This window comes from Spathaspora passalidarum, assembly GCF_000223485.1.
Source record: "Spathaspora passalidarum NRRL Y-27907 unplaced genomic scaffold SPAPAscaffold_4, whole genome shotgun sequence".
NCBI classification, from domain to species: domain Eukaryota; kingdom Fungi; phylum Ascomycota; class Pichiomycetes; order Serinales; family Debaryomycetaceae; genus Spathaspora; species Spathaspora passalidarum.
In genome coordinates, this window is record NW_006767428.1 from 171,958 (window position 1) to 198,564 (window position 26,607).

Here is a 26,607-nt window from a genome sequence, read left to right on the forward strand (position 1 = left end):
TTTCAGACTTAGGTTACAAATATATAGCACATATACTATATTGCGCAGAAAGAGAGTTCCAGGAATCCCGTTACAATGAAGATGACAACAACTAATACTAAGCACTTAAAAACATTATTCATTCAAGTAAATATACATAAATATATACAAATTAATCAGTATCTGGTTCACCCATGGCCTTCTTCCATATTGGTTTTGCCCAACGAATAATTCTATCGCTAGCATTTTCAAAATTATCCAAAGCAGGACGTGTATCCAACATAAAAGCTGGCATTCCTGTATCTTCATCATCAGGTGCAGAATAGTAATCTATAATGTATCTGACTTCTTTCCAACCTTGTTCTTTTCCCTGAGACCTTAAAACTGTCCAATCGTGTCTATCAAATGGTGGCTGAGTATTGAACTGTTCAGGGAAAAATTTACCTAACCATAAGAATAATTGTGCTCGTGGTGATAAATCGTGTGGTTTACCAGTAAATTGTTTTAATCGAGGTTCCACCTTAGTTTCTAAAGTATATTTGTTTTCCCAATCCAAGATTTGTTGCCAGGCACCTTCGTTCAAAAAATTATGAACATCAACCATTGATTCCACTGCGTCCTCAGGAATACCATCACCTTTTCCCTTACGTAACATAGCATTCAACATTTGCTGTGGAGATGGATATTCCCACACACCATTATCTTCAGTTTCCCCACGAGGAATAGTTGAAAATGTACGAGTAGTTGACAATGCTAATTTTTGACCCGGTGCTCGTTGCGATGAAAGGTTTACTGGCATGTTATTTAATGGGTTAAGCTCTTCATTGTTGCCGCCACTTCCTTTAACGGGACAAGCTGATATAAAAGAAGAATGATCTATAGGGCATCCTGAGGATGCTGGAGTGCTTACTGAATCGTTTATAGATCTAGCTTTTGAATCTGCCCAAAACCAACCCATGTTTGCTTGAACTAATGATGATTAGAGTAATATTTATTATGATTGGCTTTTTTTTTTTGTAGTAATTGAAAATTTCTTTTTTTGCAAAGAGAACGACATATGGGATTTGAAAATAAATGAGACATTTTGATTCGCGACATTATGATAGCATTGCATTATCACTAGATGTTTTGCCATATTACAACATGTTAGAAGGTCTGGTCATGGAATTGCTCTCTAGATATTTTTTAAAAAAATAACCGGTATATACTCTATGATTTCACTCCGTTCTAAAGATATTAGATACAAATACAAAATATATTGAAGTTATACATAGAAAATTCAAGGGTATAATTATAACTATCAAATCAAAATTTCGATTACAATAAGCAATTAATCAAAACTAACATAGCAATTGGAGCATTCCACTTGGAACCACTATTTTCCACTTCAGATACTGAGTTAGGTTGATTGAAGCTTGATGATTGAGACAAGGCTGGTGTGTTTTGATTCAGTTCGTTTCCATTTCCTTCAGCAGCAGTAGCAGCAGCAGCAGCAGCAGCAGTTGTAGTAGCAGCATCGTTGGTTCCGTCAACGTGACTACCACTTTCACCGCTACCATCAGGACCAGAATTACCAGCATCTGTCAGGTCTATGTCAGTTTGATTTCCATTTTCATCATTGTCACCCGCTCCATTATCTGTAGTAGCAGCATCATTGATTGTGTTCACATCAGCTTGGTTTCCATTTTCACCGTTACCATGTGGCCCAGCTTTTTCTTCAGCAGCAACATGTGGTGTATTTGCATCAGCTTGCTTTCCATTTGCATCGTTGTCACTGGCTGCACTATCTTCAGGGAGTTTTATGTTTCCATCTGGTTTGTCAATACTATCATTTGAGCTAGATTCATCATTTTGAGATTCTTCTGGGTTGTTTACTGACGAGTCATTGTCTCCTACTATAGCAGTAGTACTAACAAGAGTTTCATTTGGCCCCCTAATAGTGGTAAATGTAATTACGGATTCCAGTCCAGTAGTGAAAGTTGTATCCAGCTTGGTTGTTGTCTGTTTAATGGTCATAGTTGAAGTTACAGTTGCAACTTCCCAAATAGTTACATTTCTCGAGACATTGGTTGGTAATGATTCTTCAAATTCAATAGCTGTTAACGTAGGAATAGGGATTTCACTGCTTGAAATAATGATTGAAGATTCAATACCTGTAATAATTGTTGCTACACCGGAAGATTCCTCAGCACCAATAGTTGAAACATCAGATGAATTTCCTTCTGTATCAGTTGGGGTAGCATTTGGTGATCCGGTTGAAAACGATTCATCAGCACTACTAGTAGCAACACCAGATGGTTGGTTATCAGTGCTGGATTCTTCAACACCAGAAGTTGGGACACCAGATGATTCAGTAGTAGAAGATTCAGTACCAGAATTTGGAACTCCGCTGGATTCTGCAGCAGAGGTTGGGACGCCAGAAGTTGAAGCGCCACTTGATTCAACACCAGTAGTTTCAACACCAGAGGTTGGAATACCCGAAGTTTCAGAACCAGATGTTTCAGCACCAGAAGATTCAGAACCCGAGGTTGGGACACCAGAAGTTTTAGTACCTGTGGTTGGGATACCGGAAGATTCAGCACCAGAGGTTGGGACACCACTTGATTCAGCGGCAGTAGTTTCAACACCTGTGGTTTCAGCACCAGTGGTTGGGACGCCACTGGATTCGGAACCAGAGATTGGGACACCACTTGATTCAACAACAGTGGTTTCAGCACCGGTAGTTTCAGCGCCGCTCGATTCAGCACCAGAAGTTGGAACACCAGAAGTTTCAGCACCAGTGGTTGGGACGCCTGAAGTTTCAGCATCAGAAGTTGGGATACCAGAAGATTCGACATCAGAAGTTGGAACTCCAATGGATTCAGAGCCAGAAGTTGGGATACCGGAAGATTCAATACCAGAAGTTGGGACACCTGAAGTTGTGACACTAGAAGATTCTAAACCAGAGGTTGGGATGCCTGAAGTTTCAGCACCAGATGTTTCATAACCAGAGGTTGGGATACCGGAAGACTCAGTACCAGTACTTTCGACACCACTTGACTCAGCACCAGTGGTTGGAATACCGGAAGATTCAATACCAGAAGTTGGGACACCACTTGATTCAGAACCCGAGGTTGGGATACCAGAAGATTCAATGGCAGTAGTTTCGACACCACTTGACTCAGCACCAGAAGTTTCAGCACCACTTGATTCAGTACCCGAGGTTGGGACACCACTTGATTCAGCGCCAGTAGTTTCAACACTACTTGATTCAGAACCAGATGTTTCAGCACCACTTGATTCAGCAGCCGAGGTTGGTACACCTGAAGTTTCAGCACCAGAAGATTCAGAACCAGTAGTTGGGATACCAGAAGATTCAGCGCCAGAGGTTGGGACACCTGATGTTTCAGCACCAGTGGTTGTGATACCGGAAGAATCAGAACCGGAGGTTGGGATGCCAGATGATTCAGCACCAGAGGTTATGACGCCACTTGATTCAGTACCAATAGTTTCAACACCGCTTGATTCAGCACCAGTAGTTTCAACACCGCTTGATTCAGCACCAGTAGTTTCATAACCAGTAGTTGGAACACCACCAGTTGGAACACCACTAGTTTCAACACCACTTGATTCAACAACAGAAGTTTCAGCACCAGAGGTCGGAATACCAGAAGTTTCAGAACCTGTAGTTTCAACACCTGTGGTTTCAATACCAGTGGTTGGGATGCCACTTGATTCAACACCAGAGGTTTCAGCACTAGTAGTTTCATAACCAGAAGTTTCATAACCAGAAGTTGGAATACCGGAAGATTCAATACCAGAAGTTGGGACATCAGATGATTCAGCACCAGAGGTTGGGACGCCACTTGATTCAACACCAGAGGTTGGAATACCAGATGATTCAGCACCCGAGGTTGGGACACCTGAAGTTTCAGCACCAGTAGTTGGGATACCGGAAGTTTCAGCACCAGAAGATTCAGTACCAGTAGTTGGGATACCAGACGATTCAATGGCAGTAGTTTCGACACCACTTGACTCAGTACCCAAGGTTGGGACACCACTTGATTCAGTACCCGAGGTTGGGACACCACTTGATTCAGCGCCAGTAGTTTCAACACCAGTAGTTGGAACTCCACTAGTTTCATCACCTGTAGTTTCAGCACCAGAAGTTTCAATACCAGAGGTCGAGACGCCACTTGAGTCAATACCACTTGACTCAGCACCAGAGGTTGGAATACCAGAAGTTTCAGAACCAGATGTTTCAGCACCTGTACTTTCAACACCACTTGATTCAATACCAGTGGTTGGGACACCACTTGATTCAGAACCCGAAGTTTCAGAACCAGATGTTTCAGCACCAGAGGTTGGGATACCAGAAGATTCAATGGCAGTAGTTTCGACACCACTTGACTCAGCACCAGAAGTTGAAGCACCACTGGATTCTGAACCAGAAGTTGGAGCACCAGTAGTTTCAGCACAAGAAGTTGCGACACTGGAAGTTGCGACACTAGAAGATTCAGAACCAGAGTCTGGGAAACTACTTGATTCAGCACCTGAGCTTGGGATGCCAGATGATTCAACGCCAGATGATTCAGTACCGGTGGTTTCTGCGACAGAGGTTGGGACTATAGATGATTCATAACCAGAAGATTCAACACTACTTGATTCACCACCAGAGGTTGGGACACCACCAGAGGTTGGGACACCACTTGATTCAACACTCGAGGTTTCAATACCAGTGGTTGGGAAATTGGATGAATTATCGTTAGCAGTAGATGATTCTTGGTGATCACTGGATGGGACATCGGAAGTGTAATCAGTATCTGTGGTAACAAAATTGGAAGATGCTTGGGTATCTGAAAGTGGAATTGTGGACGATTCTTGGACATCAGTAGTTGGGACACCAGTGGTATTATCAGAGGATTCTTCAGTGCCAGTAGTGAATGATTCATGGATGCTCGTATTGGATTCACTCCATGGGGTATGTTGGTGAGTTTTAGATGTCTTGGTTTTATCAGTACACGAAGTTTGGTGGTGTGGTTTGGAAGTTGTTACATCAGATGATTCTTCAGGAGTGGTTGTTGGCATATCTGATGAATGGTATTCAGTAGATGATTCTTCAGCACCGGTAGTTGAAACACCAGAAGAGTAACCAACAGTTGAAGATTCTTCAACACCAGAAGTAGCACTATAAGACAAGGAGTCAGCTGTGGATTCCTCTTCAGAACCTGAAGTAATCACACTAGAAGGATATTGATTGGTCGATGATTCAGAAGTACCAGATGTTGGAATCCCCGAAGATTCAAAGCCACTAGTTGGTACAGTAAAAGATTCTTCAGTATCACTTGATTCCTGACCAGGAGAAGTTGGAACACTTGTTGAATAGAAAACAGAAGATGACTCGTGGTTGCCGGTAGTTAGGATGCCAGAGGAGTGGTCAACGCTTGATGATTCATCGACAGCAGTAGATGGAAAACCCGATGATTCTTCAACGATATTGGAGGTAATTTCAGAAGTGTGATCATTAGTAGATGATACACCAGTGCCAATAGTGGGAACAGATGAGCCTTCACCTGCAGTAGCTGTAACGGAGAATTCTGCGCTAGATTCGTCAGAAATAGAAGGGGCAACACTAGATGGGTAGTCACTATTAGATTCTTGAACACCAGAAGATAAAACAACCGATGAATTGTCTTCGGTACCAGAAGTTGAAACGCTTGAGGATTCGTCCTTTACAGTAGATGATTCACTCCATTGAGTGTGATGAGTCTTGGAACTCTTAGTTTTATCGGTACATGGTGTGGTTTGATGATGTGGTTTGGAAGTTGTTATATCAGATGATTCTTCAGGAGTGGTTGTTGGAATATCTGATGAATGGTATTCAGTAGATGATTCTTCAGCACCGGTAGTTGAAACACCAGAAGAGTAACCAACAGTTGAAGATTCTTCAACACCAGTAGATGGGACCTCTGATGATTCTTGGCCAGGGGGTTTTGAAACACTGGACGAGAATTCAGTAGTAGATGATTCTTTAATTTCACTAGATGGAACATCGGATGAGTTTTGTTCAATACTGGATGATTGATCGGTATCAGTGGATGGAACAACGGTTGATTCTTCGGCAGTAGAAGATGTTCCAAATGAGCTATAGTCAGTGGTGGTGGATTCTTCAGAACTAGATGGAACTAAAGAAGAGTCAATATCAGTGGATGATTCTTCAGCACCAGAAGTTAAATCACCAGATGAATAGCTATCTCCAAAAGTGGAGGATTCTTCATTAAAATTGGTTGATTCAGTACCTGGAGTGTGTTGATGAGTTTTAGAAGTTTTAGTTTTGTCAGTACACGAAGTTGTTTGATGTGGCTTGGATGGCTTGGTCTTATCGGTACACGAAGTTGTTTGATGAGGCTTGGATGGCTTGGTCTTATCGGTACACGAAGTTGTTTGATGAGGCTTGGATGGCTTGGTCTTGTCAGTACACGAAGTTGTTTGATGAGGCTTGGATGGCTTGGTCTTGTCAGTACACGAAGTTGTTTGATGTGGCTTGGATGGCTTGGTCTTATCGGTACATGAAGTTGTTTGATGAGGCTTGGATGACTTGGTCTTATCGGTACATGAAGTTGTTTGATGAGGCTTGGATGGCTTGGTCTTATCGGTACACGAAGTTGTTTGATGAGGCTTGGATGGCTTGGTCTTATCAGTACAAGAAGTGTGAGTTTTTGAAGGTTTAATGGAATCGGTGGAGGAAGTTCTTTCACTAGAACTTTCACAAGGTTCAATGACAAGCTCAGTATCCGTAGGCCAGGTATCTGTTGAATAAATACTGGTAAAAGTTGATTGTTGGTTCCAACATGTGGTTATAGTAGTTGTAGTATGAATTGGTTCATACTCTATGACACTTGCAGTTGAACCAGGTAAAGCAGATTCAGTAGTATAAGATGTAGAAATTCCAACATAAGTAGTGGTAGTAGTAACAGTTGGGACTGGTACATTAACAACAATTGTGATTGTTTTATCTTTGGAAGTCTCAAATGGCATGGTAGAAACTTCTGTAGTCAGTCCAGTATACGTACTTGTGACAACTTTCACCTCTTCACCATTCCCACCAGCAACGTTATTTTCGTAAGCAGCCCAAGCAATAATTTTTCCATTGTTTGTGGTGGTTTTGCTACCATCACATATGTAATTATTAATATAATTGAGGGTAATACTTTGTCCATTAGCTATGTCAACAAGTGTATCAATGAATGGTCTATAACCGGCAGGAATATTTTTATAATCGACAACAAAAGAAGTACTAGTACAGGTATATGTGAAATCAAAATCATCATCTGCATTTTCAGGTAAAAACCAAGCATTTAAAGAATTGGTAATCTTCATGTGAATGGAATCACAATCAAATTTAGGTCCCAGATTCTTAATTTCCAAACCAATAGAACCAGAGCTGTACCCTTTAGGACAGTTTCCGCCTAAAAGGAAATGTTGCTGCTTATTCAAGGAAGGAACCACTCTATTTCCATAGACAATCTTTTCAGGATCGTCAGTTGAACCTCCTGAGAATATAGCCTGAGTGGAAAGTTTATTGTCACCATCAAAAAATGAAACAGTGTTTTCGCCATCAGCAAAGCAAGTAGAGTCCTCTAAGTCAGTACTCAATGCCGAACCTCCGACGTTAAAAGCAACTGGGAAATTGATAGACCCGTGAGCATCAAGCAGTGAGGTAACAGTGTCCAACATGACACAATCTAACTTTGAAAAAGCAACAACAATATCTCCAGGATTAAAGGTACAAGTAGCATAGTTAGTCAGTCCTACATTTAAATTGACAGAAGTTTGGGTAGTAGTAAACTTGAAAACACATGGTAAAGTCAAGGTGAATGTATCACCAGCCAGGACCTTGGACCCTTTGATTGCCCAAGATAAAGTAGCTATCCAACTTGGGTAAGCTGGACTTGCATAGCCATAATTAGCAGCTTTTTCCCATTCCAAAGAGTCAAATGAAGTAAAAATTCCACTGACTTGCTCAGCAGTAGCTGTTGCAAGTGCTAAAATGGTAAAAACGGCAAATTTTAACATTTAGTCAGTTGTTGAAGGAAGTATAGAATAAGAACCAAAATTTGGGTAGGCTAAGTGCTCTATTTATATTCTATGTTTTCTGGTACTCTTTTATGATCTCTTTTACAAATCCCATTGTCAGAACTCATGATTCCAGCTTCAAGACCCTTGAATCTACCTCGTCAACATGGTTTTGCAAGTCCATTTTTGCAATCTATGCACAGAGTGCTAAATAAAAGAACAATGGAATTTTCCTATCAAACTCCAAATAATGGCTTTGACACCTAAAGATGAAACAACGACAATTTCAGGTTTTGGATACTATTTCGTTTGGCGACGAGCATTTGCATTTAATAAATTGTGCATCATATAACGTTCTGCAATGCAATTTCGCCTTTATTTACGATAGATTACCTGTCATACCATTTACAAGCGCTTAAAACTTTGTTCCTGTCATTCCTTTTAGCTATTTTTTTGGTTTGTATGGTTCATTGATATTACTTTTGTTCTTGAAGTATAGAAACATGGTAAAAAAAAATTAAAATTTGCGTATTGGTGCCAAGAAAAAAATACCATTGCGCTTCTTACAATTTTAGCGAGGGGTGAACTTTATTTTGTTTGTTTTTTTTAAGCCATTGACGTATTTGCTTTCAGATAGAAACGCGCTTCATTGTTTTAGTGGTAACTGAATTTCGGTAACAAGACTCGTACTATTCTTAAAATACAAATTATGATAGACTCAAATAGAACTCTTAGTCCAATTATCCTGACCATTCTGATCTTTTGGAAATGTTTGGTTGTAGCTAAAAATTGCAGATCCTAAGCAGCCCAAAATGAGCCTTTTCTGCAGCTGTCAAACCGATTTACTGAGTTTGAGGCATTTTACTTTCTCGTATCGAGCTCGTCTGTTCCGTGTATAAAAGAGAACAGTCTATTTGTTTGAATTATTAAAATAATAAAATGAAAGACATGCATATCCTGCAGGTTAAAAACTATAGAACAATTAAAGAGGTTCACCTGAAATAGACTTTTTCGTAAATGGTCTGGACAACCTATTATTTAACTTTTACTATATCGCAATACAGTATAATTAGCGCGGTTATTCTGCAGTCTCTCACGCTACTGGTATCATGCGATACAAGGACTTGGCAAATGCAAATGCAAATGCATCTGTAGAAACAACAATGATCATTGTATCTTTTGTTTTAATTTCTTGGGTGAAATAAGATAATTGATTGGCCGAAACAGTAACTTGCTCTGTCGAATAGGGCGAATTCTATTCCTAGTTGGTTGTTTATATTCATCAAATTCTGTTTCTTTGCAAACTAAAAATTGTATCCTTTGTTCAAGTCAGAACCAAGTAAGAATTCATACTTGCAAAACAAATCTATACAACTGTTTCAATGGTCAATGTACTTGCAATTTTTTAATCAATAAAGAGTAAAATAATTGTAATTATGAATTACAATTAAAGAATGAAGAGAGTACAGTTATAATTTTCCATCGCACACATATATTTCGCATATTTAAACCTGATTGTGTCAATTGCTAGCCTAACTTTAGACATATACCAGATATGGTTATAAATACTCCCAATTAGGAATTGTCTAACGAGAACCAATTCCATGTTCATCAAAAGAACTTTCCAGCACTTACGAATTGAAACTCTACCCGGTTTGGAAATCTACTTAGTGGAGATTCCACCTTAATTTTCTTCTGATGGTAGTTTTGGTGCTAAGTATACAGCAAAAGGACATGCTCACTAGAATAGCACTTTGCAGCTTGATAAGTTATTATTCCATCTAAGTATTAATCAATATTCTCCTTGATTTTACATTGGTTCCACCACAGTAATTAACTCGCTGCAAACAAAATGGTCTACTTTTTTATTTTTTTGCGGTAAAGAGCGCTAAGCACCTTTAAGGAATTAAATATTCACACGTATATAGAAGGGAAACATATATCAATGTAAGGGAGATCTATATATATCTTCAAGTTACTAATTTAATGTTGAATCAAGCTGATTCGAATTTGCAACTATTTGGCTTAATGGCGAAACTTAAGGAGAGGGCTTAAGGTAGGGTTTCTGAATAATAGGTATTGTCATGAATAATAGCAATAGCTATCTTCAAAACGGCAATTTATTCGCTAATATAGGTGTAACTCAAATTATTCAAGCTCTTTTCAGTTAGAAATATTCTAAATTAATGAATTAAAGTATCTTTATCTTCTCAGGAACAGGCTTAATTGCCTTGGATACCCTGACTGGCTGTTTCCAGTGTAAGCCATACTCCAATCACTTAGAGACACTATATGTAAAAGTGCAAAAGCTTTGCATAATCTATTGTTTCAATGAAAAACCTTCTTGGTCAGTGTTGAAGTCAAAAAAAAGGATAAAACTTCTCAAGTTTTAATTGACAACCTCATTGTAATGTAAATGATGATCAAGCAACTGAATAGGGTAATGAATTGCTCCAACTTACCATACTATTGTATGTCTCAACATAAAACCTCTATTGGGAAACAAAGTATCAGGAGACATAGCATTTATGGAAAAAAAAACACAAGACCGTTTCAGGCTGGTTAAACGCTGGCAAAGCTTGGCAAATATATCCTTTTCGTAGTTGGCAAATTTGAAAATTTCTTGGCTATATAATTCGTTCAATGTTGAGTGAAAAAGGAATGTGCTATTCAGGAAGTTGGACGACGAGCTCAAACATATCGAAGAAAATCATCAGACTTTGTAGTATATAGAGGTTTACACAGCAAATAAGCTTTACTCTTTAAGCTTTCCATAGCTAGTTAGTTTGAAAGGAGCTAATAACTGAAATTTAGAGTATTGGAAAATTTTAGGAGGTTCGGATATTGAAAGGGAAGTGGCTTGGTTTTGATTTGACTAGTCTTTAACTCAAATTATACATATCGTAGTGGTGGTTATATTATTGAACTTGTAGAGAAATAAGCTGTCAAGACTTTAGCATTTTGCCGAGAATAATAAATTCAGATATTAAGAAGAAAGATCGGAGCCGCATATTGTCAGATAAAACAATTAACAAGAATGGTTTTCTGTTGGTTCCAATGTAATCTGATTTATTCCTATTCGAAATCTCCATGTAGCTGTGCATGGTGTAATTGCTTGATTAAACAAACTGTCCCAGACAGTAAAGTGTTCAAGTCAAGACTTGTAATGCAGATGAAGATGTAACTGGGATACCTTGCATTACAAAGATAATTTATTGTAATTTTTTATCATATTCTTGGCAAAATTTCACAGGTAATTGTTGAAAATGAATTGTGGTCAGTTAAAAGTCACTGTTTGCCCTCTTATGTATGAATATGTTACTTTAGTGTTATATCATGCCATGCTTGCAGTGTACTGGCGGGTATCTACAGTGAATGATTGCAGTGATAATATCTTGCTTATTGCAGTAAATTGCGTTGAATCATAGAATAATCTAAGTCATTAAGAACAGATTATGCCAAGGCTATCTATTATCCCTGAAAAGGGAAAGTTATTTAAATTGAATCTACTCTGTGCGTTGTGTCATGGTTAAATCTACACCTGTGCATCACTCGGTTATCCTTCCTGTCAAGTTATGTCGTACATAACAACCGCGATGAATTCTTACAGAAAATTATTTTTTAGTTTGATATTTTCTGATTCCACGCATCTTGATTATGCGCATTGCTCGCCTTTTAAAAATTTCATTAGACACCAAGTAACACCTTTTGAAATCAGGAAAATGTCGTACAAAATGTAATTTTCCGCCCCCACCCCCCCTTTTTGAAAGAATTTTTCCCTATTTTCTTACTCTCGAAAAATTGTGGAAAATTTCTTATCCGCAAAATAATGAAGCAATTAGAAATTATAGAGCTTAAAGTTATATCATAATTCACTAAGGTGGAATGATCTAGACCTGAAATACCCCTCTAGCCCCACTCTTCTGTCGTCATAGCGACCTGACTTAAGCTTTGTTCTCTTTTTGTTATCTTTCCTTCTATTATGGATCATTTCCAGTTGTTTAGTAGATCATTTAAGTACAAAACTTAGTTAGAGTTATATTGTCAATAGTTTTTTTTTTTTTCAATTAATTGCTCTTGTTTTAAATTGGATAGGTCCACCCTCATGAGGCTTAATCTTTAATACGTGAGTATTTTTTTTCCCCGAGAGAATGGGACATTATTTCGAACAACACAATATATTCTTGAACAATTTACACTATAAACACGGCACCAATTGACGTTTCGTTCGACTTGGTTCGAAATTTCATAAACCAGTTAAAAAAAAAAAGTGGGGAGAAACTCCACAAGCTTATTGTTCGTTAGTTCACTATCCCTTCAATAAATTATTGATGATGATAACAGACTTAAACAATTGGGTAAGTTATCGAGAAACTCGATCCTTAACACATAGAAGGTATTTTATATCTCTTGCATTTACGTGATTGGATTATATAGCAAAATAATTTAGAGATTTAATATACTGAGAGGGTGTATGTGGGTGTGTGGGTGTGTGGGTGTGTGGGTGTGTGGGTATGTGGGTGCGTAGACATTATTTTTTATTCGTAACGGCTCTCTTCCCCATTCCGAAATCGTTCCTGTTTTGTGATACCTGCTCAATTGTTACATCACCTGACATTACCTGCCGGTAAATTGAATCACACCAAACCAGCAAAATATTATGATTCGTCTCCTCCACATACACATATACTAGTGACTCTATATATTCAAAATCTAGACATCTAGAATGTATCAAGTTGCGTTGATCCAATTCTAAAACAATGGAGGCAAGCATAAAGTTTCAGAGACAAGAAAAAAAAGGTATACCGTCCTCGGCGAAACACGTCTAAACAATTGCATAAATGGGTAGTATAATGCAATGTGGCATTTCATATGGAAGTGAAAAACTCACAACTTTATACGAATATCCCATTTTCAAGATAAGGGTTCACAATCATGTAGAACTGTAATGACAGTTAATTTTGTGTATCTAAGTTATGAGCCAATTTCATTTATAAATCTGCATAATATCGCTTTGTACTTTGCTATTATCCAATTGGATTGTATATAGCGGACAATGAAGTGTGATTAGTAGTCAAATCCCTGCATAGGTACTCTAATAAATTATTTTCCAGAAACGTTTCGATTGTTTTCGAGTTCTATTAGAAAAATAAAACCCCCCCTGCCATTATTCCCGGGATTACCACTAAGGTTGGACGAATATTTCCTCTTGCAGATCAAGGTTTGTGTGCATTATGTATGTATCACGTGAGTTACCGGGGTGCATGAAGTAAAAGGGGCAGGCCGATTAATCTTGAATCACCCCCAAGTCATGGACCAAGGGGGGGGGGGAGGGACGCGAGCAACTTTTTTCTAATCATTTTGGAAATAATTGTTATCTCAAGTACTATTGTGATAAGTGGTATTACTAACAATAGGGTTGGAATTTTTTTTTGGTTTATTACAAAATTTGCATGTTACAGCAACTAGCCTTTTTTTTACGTGTTAGGAAGATATCACAGTAGAATAATACTCGAGGTACAGCAAGTAAATCAATTTCATATGCATAGAAGATCCCATTTGATTAAGCTTATAGTGAAGTCCCAATAATACACATTACTTTTGTTATTATAAATATCAATAAAGTTTCTTGAAACAGGGAGGGGGCCTTAATCATAAGTTGACTCCCCGCAAATGGAACTGAATAATGCTCCTTGTTTGGGGGGATAATTACCGTTGTTAAGTGGATATTTTTTTTTCCTGTGAAATATTTTTTTTTCTATTCCCGGCTGGCTCCCCGAGAAATTTTAGAAAATCCTTATTTGGATCACCTTAGCTTTAGCATATGCAAAATGTGATGTGCTATTCTATTTGCTATAGGCAATTTGATCTTACCTGCAATCTTTATCTATAAACTTATAATTCTTGACTATTGCATCTCACCTTGAAGATTGCGTAATTGCATGAAGGGGGTGAGCGTCGACAAACTTGAAATTTTTTTCCTGTATCCAAAGAACAACAAAAAAAAATCGAACTATAGATAAAAGAATTTTTTACGAGATTAGATTGCATAATGCATGTGGCACGAAAAATAATATGGAAAGAAAAATATACTTGATTTTCCACCTTGCCATGCGACATTTTTAAAGAAATTCACGTGACCGTATCATAAGAGCATCACCTAAAAAAATAAATAATTAGAACCTTTTGCAGATTCGCTTAATCTGCAAAATTTAATAAATAAAAATAATAATTTTCCAATGAATAAATACGAAATTACAAATTACAAACCACAAATGTCGCGCTGCCTACATAAAAATGTCGCATTCTATTAATAACAAAAATCTATTTAAAAATAAGCTCTGGGAGTTGAACTCGTAGTAGATGAATTAGTAGTAAGAGCTTATAATCATTGTCTCCAAAGTGTGGACATCATCTTTATCACTTATTCACTGGACTTGTTCCGCAAAATTTGAGTGTATGATTTTGTTGGTCTAATTAATTCCGTTGATTCACTATTGCTTCCTCAATTTTTGTCTTCACGTGGTAAATCTCTTAATGAATTATAATGTTCACCAAGACCATACGAATGCTTATAATATCCCAACTTTAATTCGGGTGCTTTTCCAGTTGGATTTATTGTCATTGTTGAAGCTCCAGCCATATACACACTTATTGGGCATTCAAAAGTATTAGCTAAGGCCAAAATCTCCATATCTGAGCCCCACATAGCAGTTGTTGTTAATTCTTCTATGTACTCGTCAATATCCCTCAAGCTACCTGTATTTTCGTCAAACAAAAACGGAATGAAGTCATCCAGATGGGACTTGATATATTCTCCAGAACAATCACGTAAATCCTGAATGGTTTTCTCGATGGAATGACGTATTTTTAATTGATCTTGAATCGAAGCAAACAAACAATGACCATCGGGTTTAATATCAAATGAATAAAGGTTGTTTATACTCAAGAGTTGATTCATAGAGTCAATTTCAATCTGACGGTAATCAATAGTGTTTGCTGCTTCTTCAGCAGCTTCCGCTTTTATTCTTTCAATTTCAGCTTTTCTTCGATTTAACCTTTCTTGTTGTCTGTTTCTCTTCTTCTGTACAGGCGGAACATCATTAGTTGCAGTTTCGGAGCTTTGTTGTTGAGGTTGTTCTTCTGTTAGGCTCAATTGGGCAAGTAGCTGTTCAGGAGTGACTTCTTCATCTTCTGCATTGACAGGATTACCGTCTAATTCAGCTAGCTCTTGTTTATGTTTAGTCTCTAATTCTTGTTGTAATTGTTCACATTTGGCATTGACATTCTTTCTCGTCTTTTTTGTAGCTTGTTTTTTTAATCCAGTTATTGTCGCTATTAAATCCTTGGATTCTTTCTTGTGACGCTGAATTAATTGCTCTTTGGTTATTGGTTGTTCTGACATCGTTGAGTGGAAACGTGCTGACTGAATGTGATGATGAGTTCACCCGTTTTCTTTTTCTTTTTTTTTTTTTTTCCAAAGACTTTTTCCAGCCGGTCTCATCCGGACATTATAATGTGGACACTTTACTTCCGGGACAAATTTCTAGCTCCAAAGAAGTAACGGTTACGTAGTTGTTACAAAGTTCGAATATATATAGTCTGTAGAAAACAATTATTTTATTCCACGTTTGCAACTTCTGACCTCTGGCCATCTGATTTAAATGATACAACGAGATATACAAAGTTAGAGCATTGAACTAACGTTTTTATATAATCATACCTTTCACTATCTAGGTGCAATTCGTGTTAAGCTAAATGATCATCTGTTCAAATTTATACGGTGAATAAACTATTATTCGAAGATTTAACCCTATTGGGTGAGTATTAACCTGCAGACGCAGACGCAAACTCGTAATGTCTGAGACCAAGAGTAATAAAAGGAGTGATGCAGTTGGAATAAAGTCTAACAATTTATCATTAAATCAAGAATGTTTTATATCTATTACCTTCTTATGATTTCAAGATAGCATTGTAGTTTGACTCATAAAGAAACAAAATATGTAAAAGATTCATAATCCATTCACATTCGTTCAAGCAAGTGGAGTTTGGTTAGGAGGACTACTGCTGATAGATCGATGTCAGCAAGTTGAAGATTAGTTACTGTTAATCAATCTTGTGATAAGCTTGCACAGTGATAGATTAGAACTAAGAATATTATGAATACTATTTATTCACACTTTGGTCTTTGAAACCAATAGATTAGGATAGGTGTTAGAAGGAGATTTATCCAATTAGTCTCATTATTTATTGACCACTATTTTGCATCCTTTAACAAATTTAATAGTGTGGTCCCTAGCTTTAATATTCTGGGTGTTAACACCTTATATTTTGCTTGCCAATCTTGTTAACTTTATTAGGATCCATACTATAATAGATTAGCTGGTAATAATCATGGATATTGCTATTAGTCTCAACTTTGCTAGTTCTTGTTAGTCACATTCTACTTATAACTCATAATTGAATATTTTGGACCATATGACATACCAACCCTATGGATATTCCATCAAATTACCAGTTTAGCATATTTCAATGGAAGGCTTGGATGGTATCATAATTTTGGGTAAATTGTAGGAATCCCAGCTAGCTCATGTATGTTAGAATATATGATAAACTGGTCATGATAATGAAAGTGGTAATCCTGAGTTCGGGTTGTACTTAGTGAAATCTAAAAACTTTGAAGAAATGCCCTTGTACCTTTATACGCAAGTACGGAAGAGAAGAAAGCGATAATTGCCTGGATTAAGACAAAACAATAGTTTGGATTGTTACACTTGAATTCAAAGAAAGCTGGAAGATTATGATCTATTTCTCTACTTAAAGAGTACATCCATACTTGCCCTTTTTTTGCTATCGAGAGGTTATTTCAACCATAGAAACACATGAAATTACTATTTCCTACTTTGGCGGCAATTTGATATATTTTAAAAGTTTTGGCATTTTTCATTGTAGAAAATCTTGAAAGATTCGCTAATGTCCAATGGAATTACTATACTTTTGAATATGCACCATTCTAGGCAATGTTTGCTTTTTGATATTCGTCTAATTTTTCTATTGTGTTGACCAACCAATACTTTTGGTGAGTTTGGATAAATATGGAATTTTTATTTCCTAACAATGTTTTTCCATTTCTGTAAATAATTTCGTTTGGTTATTGTAAGCTTATGACCAGCAGTCTTAAAGACACGCAGGGAGTTCTCGGGTTCGAGAAATAAGTTAGCATTAGCAGTTATTGTTCACGTTGAAACATAAAACAAATTCTAATTATAGCCACTGATACCAATATCCGAGGATACATTTCTATGTACGAGCTTGCTTGATAATACCCGGGCTAGTACTAATTTAATGTTAATATATGTATTTAAAAAGGAATAATATTACACAAAATCTAAATATTACACAAACTAGTGTTCTAGAAGCAATTTTTCCCCACTCAAGTTCAGAACTGCGTAATCTAGTTTACTACTTCATTAAACATTTATCTAAAACATTAGCAAAGATTCTCAATAAATTTATTGGCTGTTCTACAACTTACGAGATCATATGTTTTAGAAGTTAACAGGAAACGGTGTTAACTGTGGTTGTGTTGTTAACGGAGAATGGCGCGAAAGTTAAAGTGGAACTTATTCTGTAATAAATTAGAATGTTAAATTTAGGTGTGCATACTCCACCACTTCTAGAATAATGTCAAATAACGTGATATTTCTGTTTAATTTCATTTACGACGAACCGTTTTACTCAGTTCTAGAATATTGTACAAACAGATTGTAGTCTCTTGTTCCACTTGTTACAGGCTTTTACTTGAATCTAGAATACCATATTTCATATCTCAGGATCGTTTTGTAATTGAAACGCCTGTATTGGTTCTATTGGTGTTGTGGATTACAATGTCTTTAAGGACAGAGCGTACCTTGCATGAACAATAAGTTCTGCTGCCTTTTTTTATACCTCAATTAAAGGTACATGAAATGACGTTCTCCTTACAGATAAAAACGATTAATGCTTAAGCCCAAATGATCTTCAAAGGCGTAGCTGGGCGCCTCCTGGCATGAATGAACAATAGTTGCGAGGCTTTTAAAACAGTACGATCAGGTATTAAATCTATGTAGTGCCTCATATATTCACGAATGTTCTTGGAGACTGTCTAGATCAGCATGCCTGTGAAATGTGGGTGCTTTATTCTACGTAAGAAGAAGAAGAATAATAATAATTTGTTTGTCATATTGCTCAGAAATAATAATGTCGCTTTTGATACAAAAGGTTTATAAACTATACGTCAAACGTACATGAAGTTGACGTAATCCTAACATGTAACAGAATGCTGTTCCACTGATGCTTCCAGTGTATCATGTCAAAATGGCCGGTTCTTGGCATTTGATTTTATGAACTTATTTTATTAATACAGTCTAGATGAGAAGTTAAACATCCTTGGCGTTTTGTTTTATACACAAATCATAATTCGTATCTTATAAACGGAATTTGATATTTTTTATCTTCAAACAAGGCGCAATTTGTACCGTTTGAGTATAGCTACAAACTTACTTATGTGAACTGGTTTATTGTGACTTGTTCAATTTGTGTTGGTAGTCAAGGACTGTTGAAGACATATTTGTACATTTACAAAAAGAACCGAGTTGTGATCATGCGATGCGATGAGATGAGATGAGATGAGATGAGATGAGATGAGATGAGGTAACAGTGTTTTGTTTGAGTTATTAATTTGTTGCTACAGTTTATAGATTTTGTGAATCAGTTACTGTGACTACTCAACATGGTACAAATTTATATAGGAGAAAAATTAATAATGGGTAGCTCGGGTGTAAAAGTCTTGGTTTTGTTTCTGTGTAAGATTTGTTGATCCCATTCAGCTTGGTGCACACACAAGTAATCCTGATATTTACCCTGTTTCATCCCAATTCCGTCTAGCTAATCAGCATGATATTTTTACCATATATGGTTGCGTATTGTTATTAAATTTAAGAATCGTAGTCTAATATCAGAGAGACAACGTTGTATTCATTGTTAGTACGAAGTAAATTTTCTGAGGCGTGCTAATATTTACACAAACTATGTTGTCGGAGTTATCACCGGAACAATAAGTTTGAGTCTGAAATTAATTGCATACACAATCAGCTATAATTAGAACTCGCTCACCACCAGAATATTTTATTGCTTTTTTCTTTTGTAGCTTTGATTTAGTCAAATTTCAAGTTAACTTAAACCTTGGTTTTAGGGTATTATTCCCTTCTAGAATAATTCTATGCCTATTAAAGCTTGTTTGACGACATTTTTTGTATCCCTTTCCACTCTCGCAAACCCTATACTTACAGTTACAGTTTTAATTTAATGTGCCACAAAACGTATTACATATTTCCGATTCTAGGACACAAAAGCTAGCCTAAGTAGGTAGAGTTAAGGGGTAAGGGGTCGCCAGGGGGGGTAAGTAAGGAGAAACTTTCTCGATTAAATCTAACGCCCCCTCTTGTCAGCTTGTGATGATTGCAATCGGCAATCTTGCTTATTGACGGCCGTTGTTATTACTACATCAAGTAAAACAATGGTGAGAAAAAAAACGTAGATTTTTCTTTTCTTAAACTGCAAAAAAAAAAAAAGATCGCCCACCATCGGATTTTGGTTTCTCGAGTAACAGGATAATAAAGATCGGACAATTTCTAGGTTGCTAGAGAACTTTTCCAACCATCAAATGAAAATCTCGCCATTGTAAACTGCATCTAGGCTAAGAATGTGCACCGTTAAAAGAATTAAATGACAAATCGTCAAATGATTTATGCCACTTTACGCTAAGGCCTATTATTGCTCTCACGTTGATTTATTTTAACACTACTGATTTAGTGTGGGAAATTGAAGACAGATTTACTTTATCTTTTATTTTTAGTAATTAGTTACATTTGTAAGTAATTTTATGCTTAACAACGCAATTGTACTATGAGGAGTGAAAATAATTTTTTCTGTGAATTTCAAGAATTAAACCTGCAAAACAACAACCGAATCAATTCGGATAAAACCCTTTTACCGATGCAAGACTTCATCAATTTAGACTGGTATACTTTAGATATCTTTCCGTCTAAGTCAACCCATGCCACTTTCGCAAAGCGGCAAGTTTCTACTAACTTTTACTGAAAATAGGCATATATAAAAAAAAGGAAAAATAGCTTCTGATTTTATATTTTTTGAGTTTCCCGTTTCTCGCTATTTGCATTTTGCACACCCAATTTATTACCCCCACGCAAGAAAATCACACCCATCACAATTACTTTGGTTGTATATTCAACAGCTTTCCACGTTACCGAAGACGAGGACTGTTCGATTCAGGGGAGGGGAAGATATTACAATGACTTTTCGTTCAAACTATTCTTGGAACATATTTGATCTCAATTTGATAGGTTGGTTGTTGTTGCGACAATGTGGAAATATGTGCGTCGTTGTACTGTAAGTTTTTTAATTTTCCGGGTTTCACTATAGCAACCGATTGTCAAAGGATTTTTTGCGATTACTATAGCTCCATCGTAAGTTTTTTTTTCTGCCTCAGTCGTTTAATATGTAGACGGTCGGATGTTAGTTCAATTATATATTGATGGCCGTCAATATGGAATACTGAGGCTTGACAACTACCAGTATCCTTGATCTATGGTTAGTAACCCTTCATCCTATGTAAAATATCTTAAATCCTGTAAAGGTTTGTAAAAAAAAAAAACTTAAATCCTACGACATTTCTTTAATGGTTATTTTTTATCTTTCGAAGTTTGCACCGGGTAGCAGTATGTGATATCGAACAAAAAGAATCGCTGAAAAAAGAAAAGCTATGCGGTGGTTAATTATAGTACAATAGGTACAATTTGAAAAAAAAAAAATCTTACATAGCATTCAACTAGATAATATAAAACTGTGTGTGGGACAGTAGTGTGTGCATGTGCCCTATCAATTAGTAAAAAAACCAATTGTTTAATGAAATGTTAAAAAGTGTATACCTGAAATAATATTGAAACAATTTAGAACAATAGAAAATCACTAATTGAAAAGGGAAAAATCCTGGTAAGAAAGGTGAAACCTTAAACAAAAAGAAAAAAAGGAGACAAATTCAAATAGCAATATATAAAATGTCGTTTCGCTTAGTGTGTGGATTATATACAGTACCCCACCTCCTTTTCAATTGTATGTTGGATATTTTTTCAAAGTTTTCAAGTTCAATTTTGTGTTTGTGGTTGGCGTCGATATATTTTATATTTTATATTTAAAAAAATATTATATGTGCAGTATATTATGTACTATGTCTTAATAAAATTTTCCCTTTTAAAAGAAATTGTCGATCTATAAACTATTGAAAAATAAGAAAAATAAAAATAAAATAAAATAAAATGAATAACTTAAAATTCAATCGAGGCTACTTGTGTCTTTCATATATATTTAATATCGAAACTATCTCCCCTTTTTTACAATTTCCTTTTGGATAACTTTTTCATACTTTCACTGTTCCTTTCCAGCAGTTTGTTGTTTCCATTATTTCTCTCTTGATATCTTGGTGAGGTTTGATAATTCCAATTAATTATTCATAATTTGAAAATACATCTACCACCCTCTCCTCTCCCTTCACCTTATTACCTTCACTTACCCTCCATTAACAGTCATTGACATATATTCACATAAAGTCATTAATACTATTAGAACTTACATTCACACCACTACTACGTCACAATATCATCAAAAAAAACAACTCTGTCATATTTTTCTTTGCATTGAAGGTTTAAAATCGGGGTCCTCATTTTGTATTAAAAAAAAAGTTACATTCATTTAAACAAAAAACGGGCATTTTAACAAGCATTGATATATTACTTATACCACATAGTACATATATCTTCCTACACAAGACAGTTCATTAACATTTAGAGCATTCGTTTATTTCATTCTCATATATTCATTCATTCAATTCATTATCCTGTTTGCTTGCTTCAGTTGATTCTACACTGACACAATTATAAGGATAACAATATAAACATACCCTCCAACTACAACCCAATTGCTTACGTTCAAGTCATTTGCATTCATTTTCAAAAAGAAAGGATCTGCTTGGTTATAGTTGATTATAAGGAGAACAAGTACTTATTCAAGAATAAAGACAATTATCTTATATACAGTCCTATCAAACGATCTCAAAAAAAAGGAGAAGAATTTTTTTTGCAGTTTTAAACAAAAAATTTTTTTTTCGTCAAATTAAAAAAAAAGACATTTCATAATTTACGACACCCGGACGACTTTAGCACACACGACATTTTAACGTCACTGATATTTTTACGACACTTGACACCACTCATTTTTTTTTTACAACCATTGATATTTTGGCTGCTTTTTAAACAAACATATACATAACATACAAGAACAATCACAATACATCAAGATGATTTCAAATTCACCAGATCCCTTCCTTCAAGTTAGATTGTTTAACTCACAAGTGAAGTCCACTAACTTTAATTTGCAATCCATGGAATTCAAATGTCATTCCACAACCATATGTGATTACCAAATGGAAATGTTACATCACTTACTTACAGTTGAATCTAAGACATTACCTTCAATGACATTGATTGAACAACAACCAGAAATTAAGTTAGGTATGAGGCCGTTATTATTGGATTTCCTTATGGAAGTTATTACCATTTTAAATTTATCCAGATCAACCTTCCCATTGACGGTAAACTTAATTGACAGATATTGTTCTACTCGTATTGTTAAGAAACAACATTACCAATTGTTGGGGTTGACATCACTTTGGATTAGTTGTAAGAACTTGGATTCAAAATTTAAAATTCCAACCTTGAATGATTTAAGAAAAATTTGTGTTGATAGCTATTACAAAGAATTATTCATTGAAATGGAAAAACATATTTTGAAATCTTTAGAATGGATGGTTAATAGTCCAACCTTTGATGCATTTATTGATCTATATTTGAATCTTTTGATTTCCAACAATAATAATCCAAGTGTTTGCGACATTATTAGAAAGTCAATTCATAATATTAAATTGTTGTCAAACTACATTGGAGAATTGTTTCAATTTTATCCTAATATCTATTTTGATTACACTTCGTCCCAAATTGCCTTGATTGCAATTTTGGCAAGTATTATGACTTTGAAGATTCCTGTTAACTTAATCAGTTTATTAAATTTCTATAATGACTTGTTGAAAACCGACGAGTATAAAAGCAATGCTTGTGGCGATGAAGCTGATAACTTTGATGAAATTCTTTCTATAAATTCATTTCAATCATTATTTACCAAGGGGTTCCTCAAAAATTTAATCAAGATTATTGATAATCCTCCAAAGAGTCTTGAAATCAAGTACTTTTCAGAAAAAGGTAAATATACCCAATTAATGAAGTCTTTAGTACAATGTGCTATTGATTCTTTAATGACTTTGTTGGATCCTCCAGTAACACCTAAAGTTGAAATACCGGAAATTAAACAACCAACTACATTTGCATTACCATTAACTCCAGTTTCTAATAGTACCAGTCCAAGAAGATTCAAGCTGGAAAAGCCTGATGATGAGGGTACTACTGCAGATGCCACTGCTGTAAATGCGTCAGGTACCAATGTTGCTCCTGCTACTACTTCTGCTGTTGCTCCTACTGCTGTTGTGAATACTTCTATCGTAACACCCCAGATTACAGGAACAATCACACCAGTTTCGTTGTCATCTCCAAACAAAAAAAGAGGATATGATTCTATCGACGAATTGGAAATAGCTACATCTACAATTGAACAATATCAGAAGGTTGAACATGATGAATTTAAAAAGTCAAAGGGGATATTCTTCATTCCTCGTTGAGTTTTAAACATCTTTTTGCATAAACATGGCGGTGAATCTGGTGGAAGGAGCTTGGCTCATTTAACTGGTTTTATTTGGTTTTTGTCTTCTACACCATATCACTTCCTTCTTTAGGTAATGCATTTGCTTGGGCTAAAATTTGGCTACTTTTTGAACAGAAAACATTTGCTAGAGACGTCTGTTTAATATATATGCTATTGTATCCCTTGGTTTTTTTTTATGATGCCTATATTTAATACATTTTTTTGTTTGCTTGGTTTATTCTTTTACTTACTCGTATATATATTAGCTTTTAGTTGACTTTTTTCCGTCAATACAAACATTTCCGTTAAATATTTGTACGTTAAGCTGTGTTTTTTTTTGATCCAGTCATGCAAGTGATGTATTGATCTATTGAGCAACACTGTACCCTTTCGGTGACTTCTTCACGAATAAAAAAAAAGAACCCCTGAATGATCTAAGTTGTGAAAGCTAAACAAGGATATTGTTGACTTTACTACTAGTGTTTCTTCACTACTCCGGCTCTCTCATGCATCCCACTGTTTCCCACCCCTGCGTCTTTGGCTCTAGGCTTAGTCAAGTTCCTGCAAGATCCTTGTTCTAGGGAGTGAATCACTAGATGTGCATAAACTCAACGTGATCAAATTCAAAAAAATTGAGCTTGTGATAACTAGCTATAATTAGAGTTAATTGATAGGCTGTCCTCTTAAAATTGCAGTTTTGGAAACTTCCATGGATTTGTCGCAAAATGCATCAAAAAATCTCCCCATATACTGAAAAAAAAAAATGTTTTAATCTTGTAAACTTGCAACACATCACCAATGTCAGAACAACCCCCACCAAAGAAGTTAAAGCAGGGTATATCCTCATCATATATCAATTACACTATTTCCAAAGGAGACAAGTTGGCTGTTCTTACTGAACTCCCTAGTTCAGGTGAGTTTTTCCAAAACTTTATAGCTCCTAGAAAACCAGTCAAGTTTAAGCTTACTGAATCAATTATTCCCTTGGATAAATTCAGACTTGGTAATCTTGAGTCTACTTTACATTATCATCATGATTTGCAAATTGAAAAGAAATATCAACTGGGATTTGGATCTGGCCAAAAAAGAGTAAAGTTTGGATTGGGGAAGTTAATTGAGGAAGTGAAACTGGGTAATGATGAGTTTTACTTGACAACTCAGTACGACTTTGATGATCCTGATGCTAAATCTGATGAGGAAGAAGACAATGATGAAGACGAGGAGGAGTTTGGGGAAGAGGAAGAAGGAGATGACGATGATGACGAAGAGGAACAAGGGGAAAATATTAATTTTAAATTCTCTGATAATTTCTCAGAAACATCATCAATTGATATGAATAACCTTAGAGATGATTTTGAAGAAGATTTTGAAGAAGATTCAAACACTACTGATTCGATATTAGACGAGGAATTGAGTCTCACTAAATCCGAAGCTCTTGTCAGACTTAAAGACATGTACCAAGCCCCGTTGACCAATCTAATTAATGCTCCAGACATCCTTCCTACAATTCCTCCATGTTTTGAAAAGTTAATTCCACAGCAGATTAATCTTTGGATGGGTTCTTCAAACATTTCTTCAAAAGAATTCAAACTTGATGAATCAGACAAATCAGGATTAGGGCTTGGAAAACAACTTCCGGGTGATTTAACTGGATCCTCGTCAGGATTACATCATGATCATGCTGATAACTTATATATCGTTGTTCAAGGTAAGAAAAGGTTCACCTTGTATAGCCCAGCTGATGCTTTTAAGTTGTATACTGTAGGGACAATTTACCGATTATACGATAGTGGTATAATCGATTATGAAGTCGACAAGAATGCACCTCATTGGAGACATATTCGAGATGATGGGGCTATAGTCGAAGAGATAATTCGTTGGAAATTGGATGGTCTTGACGATAAAGATTCTAAGGAAAAGTCGAAATTGTTGAAGCAATTGCAATGGGAAGTTAAACAAAGAAATGAAATGAAAGGGGTCAAAACGGATCTAGATCCTCCTAATTTCTCAAAAATCCCACCAGCTTTATTACACCTTGATGAAATTGACAACAAAGACATTAGAAACAAATTAGAAACGTTTGCAAATGAATATTTCCCTGGGTTTCTTGAACTTAATCTGTTCAAAGTTTGGTTAGAACCAGGTGATATGTTATATTTACCTGCTGGTTGGTTTCATGAAGTTTCAAGTTTTGGAGATGATGATAATCATGGTCATATTGCATTAAACTACTGGTTTATACCTCCAAACACGGACAATGTCGAGACTTGCTATAGCGACATGTATTGGCATGAAGATTGGGCCAAAACAAGGCGGAGCTTGGAATTGGCTCAAAATGGCAAAATTGAATTAGACTGAGAATATAATTAAGAAAAATATGACAATGAACTTTCTTTGTGACATTGTAAGAACTTATTCGTCAATCTCTTACCTGTAAAATTGACAATTCTTTGTACTAATTTTTTACCCCATGTGCTTTGAAATCTTAAAACGTGCACTGACACATGTGTTCTCCTTGCGAGAAAATACTTGGTAATAGTTGCTCATTATTTTTAGAGACATTGACTTTAAACAATAGAGATTTTTTATGGTGTTTTTACCACAGTTTAAGCTTTTCTTTGAAACCCCCTTCAAAATGTGAATAAAATTGCTTCCTAGCAGAAACCCTAAACAAAAATATCAGGAGAAGTGAAACTCGGTTTATTT

General features: G+C 35.9%; 5 protein-coding genes across 5 annotated transcripts; 2 read left to right on the plus strand and 3 right to left on the minus strand. All coding sequences in view use genetic code 12, as the record gives it.

Moving 5' to 3' along the window:
* Positions 1-151: 151 nt before the first annotated feature.
* Positions 152-937, minus strand: CYC3 (holocytochrome c synthase; the record flags this gene model as incomplete). The annotated part of the gene is made up of 1 exon (XM_007375175.1): positions 152-937. The coding sequence occupies one exon, from the start codon at positions 935-937 to the stop codon at positions 152-154; it is 786 nt and encodes a 261-aa protein (XP_007375237.1).
* A 5,648-nt stretch (positions 938-6,585) lies between these two features.
* On the minus strand, positions 6,586-8,034 carry SPAPADRAFT_152224 (uncharacterized protein; the record flags this gene model as incomplete). The annotated part of the gene is made up of 1 exon (XM_007375176.1): positions 6,586-8,034. A coding segment is annotated over one exon (1,449 nt), but the record flags the coding sequence as incomplete, so codon positions are not given.
* A 6,505-nt stretch (positions 8,035-14,539) lies between these two features.
* Positions 14,540-15,439, minus strand: SPAPADRAFT_139145 (uncharacterized protein; the record flags this gene model as incomplete). The annotated part of the gene is made up of 1 exon (XM_007375177.1): positions 14,540-15,439. The coding sequence occupies one exon, from the start codon at positions 15,437-15,439 to the stop codon at positions 14,540-14,542; it is 900 nt and encodes a 299-aa protein (XP_007375239.1).
* A 6,776-nt stretch (positions 15,440-22,215) lies between these two features.
* Positions 22,216-24,651, plus strand: CLN3 (cyclin; the record flags this gene model as incomplete). The annotated part of the gene is made up of 2 exons (XM_007375178.1): positions 22,216-23,636; positions 23,721-24,651. The coding sequence occupies 2 exons, from the start codon at positions 22,448-22,450 to the stop codon at positions 23,876-23,878; spliced, it is 1,347 nt and encodes a 448-aa protein (XP_007375240.1).
* Positions 24,652-24,699: 48 nt separating this feature from the next.
* Positions 24,700-26,259, plus strand: SPAPADRAFT_139719 (uncharacterized protein; the record flags this gene model as incomplete). Its single annotated transcript, XM_007375179.1, has 1 exon — positions 24,700-26,259. The coding sequence occupies one exon, from the start codon at positions 24,700-24,702 to the stop codon at positions 26,257-26,259; it is 1,560 nt and encodes a 519-aa protein (XP_007375241.1).
* Positions 26,260-26,607: the final 348 nt, after the last annotated feature.